The sequence below is a fragment of the Oncorhynchus clarkii genome, chromosome 6 (genome assembly GCF_045791955.1).
Source record: "Oncorhynchus clarkii lewisi isolate Uvic-CL-2024 chromosome 6, UVic_Ocla_1.0, whole genome shotgun sequence".
Lineage (NCBI taxonomy): Eukaryota > Metazoa > Chordata > Actinopteri > Salmoniformes > Salmonidae > Oncorhynchus > Oncorhynchus clarkii.
Window position 1 is genome coordinate 13014479 of NC_092152.1, and position 6086 is coordinate 13020564.

The 6086-nt window shown below is 41.2% G+C and overlaps 1 protein-coding gene across 4 annotated transcripts in view; it reads right to left on the reverse strand.

Annotated features, from left to right (window-relative positions):
- LOC139410635 (rhotekin a) overlaps nt 1–4490 on the reverse strand; it is a 106510-nt gene extending 102020 nt beyond the window's left edge. For all 4 annotated transcript variants that reach the window (XM_071155982.1, XM_071155981.1, XM_071155979.1 and 1 more), the window contains exon 1: nt 4158–4490. In XM_071155982.1, the coding sequence (XP_071012083.1) occupies nt 4158–4268 (111 nt within the window). In that variant the 5' untranslated portion in view covers nt 4269–4490. The remainder of the gene's footprint in view (nt 1–4157) is intronic.
- Between the last annotated feature and the right edge of the window lie 1596 nt (nt 4491–6086).

Consider the following 6086-nt stretch of genomic DNA (forward strand, 5'->3'; position numbering starts at 1 on the left):
AATTTAGCCTCAAATAAATAATGAAACATGTTCAATTTGGTTTAAATAATGTAAAAACAAAGTGTTGGAGTAAAAGTGCAATATGTGCCATGTAAAAAAGCTAACGTGTAAGTTCCTTGCTCAGAACATGAAAACATATGAAAGCTGGTGGTTCCTTTTAACATGAGTCGTCAATATTCCCAGGTAAGAAGTTTTAGGTTGAGGTTATTATAGGAATTATAGGACTATTTCTCTCTATACCATTTGTATTTCATATACCTTTGACTATTGGATGTTCTTATAGGGACTTTAGTATTGCCAGTGTAACAGTATAGCTTCCGTTCCTCTCCTTGCCCCTACCTGGGCTCGAACCAGGAACACATCGACAACAGCCACCCTAAAAGCATCATTACCCATCTCTTCACAAAAGCCGCGGCCCTTGCAGAGCAAGGGGAACAACTACTCCAAGTCTCAGAGCGAGTGACGTTTGAAACACTATTAGCGCGCACCCTGCTAACTAGCTAGCCATTTCACATCGGTTACACCAGTCTAATCTCGGGAGTTGATAGGCTTGAAGTCATAAACAGCTGCTGGCAAACGCACGAAAGTTCTGTTTGAATGAATGCTTACGAGCCTGCTGCTGCCTACCATCGCTCAGTCAGACTGCTCTATCAAATATCAAATCATAGACTTAATTATAATATAATAAACACACAGCCTTAGGTCATTAATATGGTCAAATCCAGAAACTATCATTTCGAAAATAAAACATTTATTCTTTCAGTGAAATACGGAACTGTTCCGTATTTTATCGAACGGGTGGCATCCATAAATCTAAATATTCCTGTTACATTGCACAACCTTCAATGTTATGTCATAATTACGTAAAATTCTGGCAAATTAGTTCGCAACAAGCCAGGCGGCCCAAACTGTTGCATATACCCTGACTCTGCATGCAATGAACGCAAGAGAAGTGACACAATTTCCCTAATTTATTATTGCCTGCTAACCTGGATTTCTTTTAACCAAATATGCAGGTTTAAAAATATATACTTCTGTGTATTGATTTTAAGAAAGGCATTGATGTTTATGGTTAGGTACTTTCGTGCAACGATTACACATTTTTCGCAAATGCGCTTTTGTTAAATCATCCCGTTTGGCAAAGTTGGCAGTCTTTGTTAGGAAGAAATAGTCTTCACAGTTCACAACGAGCCAGGCGGCCCAAACTGCTGCATATACCCTGACTCTGTTGCACAGAATGCAAGAGAAGTGACACAATATCCCTTGTTAAAAGAAATTCATGTTAGCAGGCAATATTAACTAAATATGCAGGTTTAAAAATATATACTTGTGTATTGATTTTAAGAAAGGCGTTGATGTTTATGGTTAGGTACACATTGCGAATGCGCTTGTTAAATCACCCATTTGGCGAAGTAGGGTATGATTCAATGATAAATTAACAGGCACCGCATCGATTATATGACAGACAGAATAGAACTACATTCATTTTTTTTAAAGGCACAAGTAGATTACATATCAATGCATACAAACGTTTTACTATAATTCTATGTCATTTATCTTTGTTTCATATTGTAGTTTATACTTTTTATTCAGTTTAAATCACGATTTCTCAATTTACAGTACATTTGCCAATCAGCTGTGCAGCCAGAGCAATTTTCCATTCCTATTGCCTCATCCCTCTCAAGCATAAAATGTTCCAAATTCTCATCAAGCCACAGGGATTTAACCATTTTTTACAGTCATTTTCTTAATGGGGGCACGCTTCTTAGTACTGGAATAAGCAATTTCATGACTGCGTCAAGTGCAGCGTCTAGTTACACACCACAGACCAGCAACTATTCTTTACATCTTTAACATATGTACACTACAAAGAGTATTGTATGACCTCTTGGTTTTCCTGGATATGGCTACTATATTGTGATCACTACATCCAATGGATGTGGATGCTGCTTTAGAGCACAATTCAGCAACATTAGTAAAGATGTGATCAATACATGCGGATGATTTAATTCCTGTGCTGGTTGTAACTAACAGGGTAGGTTGACTTATAACCTGAATCAGGTTGCAGGCACTGGTTACAGTTTGAAGCTTTTTCTTGAGACAGCTTGATGAAAGCCAGTCAATATTTAGGTCACCCAGAAAACACATCTCTCTGTTGATATCACATACATTATCAAGCATTTCACACATATTATCCAGATACTGACTGTCAGCACTTGGTGGTCTATAGCAACTTCTCACAAGAATGGGCTTTAGGTGAGGCAGATGAACCTGTAGCCATATTACTTCAACAGTATTTAACATTAGATCCTCTCAAAGCTTTACAGGAATGCAGTGACCATATTACAGCCAGTCATGTGTCATGACCACAGTAAAATTCGACATGACCGTTGAGTCACAGTAATCTACTTTTATGCACTCTGGACATGCGTTGGTTCTACCAAACTTGCTAAAGATCATCAGATCGCTAATGGCCTGGTACTCGGGGATCTATTGTCCCTCTAACCACTGACTTCAACGCAAATGCAATAGGAAATGACATCAAACACTTATCAAAACAACATCCTGCTTTTAAAACTCACCTCACTGTGATGATCAATTTGAAGAAAGAAGTTCAACAGCAGGTTGAAACTGAGTGGAAAATAAGGTTGTTGTGGATGTTGTTTCAAAGTCTAACACAACAAGGTGATGATTCATTCAAAACCCTGTATGCATATTAGAGCTTATGCATAGGCTTATGAGCCCAAGCCCCCCCCCCCCCCCCCCCAAGTGAATTAAAATGATGTTTGTGCCTTTATACAATACATAACCTACCGCATATTACACATGGCAGAAAAACATAAAACAAAACTGATTGAAGATGTCTTTGGTACATGATTGGTCTAGCCTATACTCCGAAATTAAACAAATTCAAGTAACCACCTTTGAGTGTGGTGTGCATTATTATTCATACTGAATGGACTGGTTACCTGATGCTATGCGCCACAATTTGTCTGGGAGAGAAAGTATAGCCCTAGGCAATGCTGTTGGTTTATCTGTTGTGCAGGGCTGCTTACAGAGTTAGCCTACAATTATATTACATTTGTATTTGAGTTTGAATAACCTAGTAATAGGGCATGTTTTTACATGCTCATAATGAATTAGGTGACACATTACTTTTAGCAACACAGAGTATCTCACCACCGTGCGTTTCCATCTCCTCCTCTCTCCTTTATTCATTTTTAGAGGGGCTGTCAGCAGTTTAGTGAAATATATTTTGTTGAAAAAACATGTTACTACCGAAGTTCCCGAACATATTTCACTTGGTTTCCCCAAGTGATGCACACGGTAGCTGCAGGAAAAGGGTTGGAGAGCCCATGGCATACAGAGTTCGGGCAGAATATTACCTGTCCCTTAGTGAGATCATGCTCCTCAAACAGTGGTTGATGCCCGGAGTGAAATAAGTTATCGTATATTTATTTCTCTGCTGCTCATATTAAGCACAGCTCAACTATAAAACCAACTACCCGGCATCATTGAAAAACGGACCGACAGGAAAGCGTGCGGCCTCCGGATGACAGGTCTTTCTCAAATCATTAGTAGCCTATAGTCCAGCATATATCTTTAGATTTCTAAGGTTTGTATCATTCACAACTGAAGTTCCCAAACCATTGTAAATCTAGCGTATAGAAACTTTTTCAAATTATCACTTTTACGCTCAACCTAGACACTTCATTATTATATATATACACACATACACACATACACACATACATACATACATACATACATACACATTATATACACATACACATACATACATAATTAAAATGTTGTTAATATTAGGACAACATTTATATTTGTGGGAACAAATTTGAGATTGTCCCATTTTTAAAGAATCCCTGAGCTCTAAAACAGCACCATTTTATCTTAGGCTCATGACGAAATGTGTAAAAGCCTGAGATTAGCTATAATACTCCACATTTTTTTCAGTGCCCCATAGAAGAACAAATGATTGCGGGGCACCGCGAAACTGCGCTACGCCACTGGGCGAAATCATTGCGCTTTGATGCATGGCGGAACGACCAGTGAAAGTAAACAAAACCCTACACGCTTGTCCTCGAAAACCACATACTGAGAAGGACATCGTGGTTGCAATAAAGAAGAACCTCAATTACCTGTAAAGTGTCCAACAAAACACTTCGTCTGAATTTTCCTCGCCGTATCTCCATTTCAAGGGCTGAACCCCGGGCAATCGTGGCTCTTGTTGTTTGATTTCGGCAAAACATTGCAAACTTCTGGTGCTAATCAAAATGACCTTGCTGTTTGAAACGTCGTATTGGTAGAGCGCTAGTGTGAAGATCCTTTTCAATGTAGCTCATCCAGGTGCGCAGCTACTGCAACATTTATCGAAAGGACACAATTATGTCAACTCAGTCTTACAATTATTTCTCAACCGCAAATAACAAACTATTCATAGATTAACGTTTACAGACTCCTTCCGTTCCAGCATCTTTCCAAGACTGTTATAAAGCGGTGTGTGACACCGCTGTGGTGCGCGACGTAACTTTTCCACTATCCCAGTTCAGACCTCTACCCCAGTTCAGACCTCTACGGGCGGTGTCTCGCTTAGCGCTGTGTGTAGGCAGTGATTTGGCTTTGTACTGCTGCTGGTTGGTTGGTTGGTAGGCTATGATTGTGTAGAGCCGGGCACGGTACGGTTGGAGGGAGGGACTGCAACTGAACAAACACCAGAGAAATGACAGAAGCCTGTTTCTTCTGGTTGAGTTACAAAGTAGATCACCTCCACTAGGCATTGCTAGGGCAGTGAATGGGGACAACCTGCCTGCCTACTGAATGTACAGCCTAGCTACTGTAGAAAAATGACATCAGTCTACTGTTGGTGCTGCTACTGATTATGGTAACAGATTATTCATAGGCAAAAGAGAGGACAAGTAGGATGAGGGGGTGTACATGCAGGTAGGTGTCATGGACCAGATGGGGCAAAGAGGTTTCTGTCTGGATAGATGTGTCTACGCAGGGTTGGATCAAAAACCTACAGGAGGGTAGCTCTCCGGGCCCAGGGTTGGAGGGAAAACCTACAGGACTGTAGCTCTCCAGGAACAGGGTTGGAGAGCCCTGGACTCTACTGTGTTGCTCATATCATATACAGACAGACAGGAAAGCATGAGGATGCAGGATGTGTGTTTTGGGTATCAACTATAATTGAAAAAGATAATGGACGGCTCTTGAAGAGAGTGAATATGACATATAAAGTTTTATACCTAAACTAATAGAGCATTCAAAAAAAATCGTCCTGCAAGGCCTACTTCTCCCATCACTCCCTTCCCCCTCACCGCAATCAGTTCTATTGGAGTGATGCTGATGGTTGTTGCCTGTGTGGGTAAGGTAGGTATGGGTGACAGAGATCATGTCCGTAGGGGCACCAGCCTGGGTTCCATGGTTGAGAGGCCACCCGTAATGGCTGGTGGGCAAGGCGCTATGTTTAATTTATGACCACCTGTAATGGCTCATAAAGATCAAGGAATGTGTATCAGAAACCCTCCCTGTACTGAGTCATATGGACTACTAGGCCTGCTGAGATTGGAATCTGAAAGGTCAAAGGTTGTCTGTCTCGGATAGGTCTCGCTGAAGACTTATCACTGGTATTAGCTACTCAGTCCTCATTCTTCTAATGGTCTCAATCCAGAGAATCAGTTCATTTTACTAAATTTAGTTTTCAGCCATGAGGGTTTAAAGTTTCTACTGTCTAATATAATGTGAAGGTGGCTGTGTGCCTCAATTTTCATTTGAAAGGGGGGAGGGGCAGTTTAGTCTTGCCAAAGCTGTAAATGTCAGACCTGGCTGCCCTCTCGGACACAAACTGCCTTCCGTCTCCTGACCAGCCCTCAGAACTAGGCACGCCATATGCCTAAAGGGCCATCCTCACAACACTATCAACAAGGCAGGTCCTACAGGCCCTGGTTTTGTCGCATCTAGACTATTGTTCAGTAGTCTGGTCAGGTGCCACAAAGAGGGACTTGGGAAAAATGCAGTTGGCTCAGAACAGGGCAGCACGGCTGGCCCTTACATGTACACAGAGATCT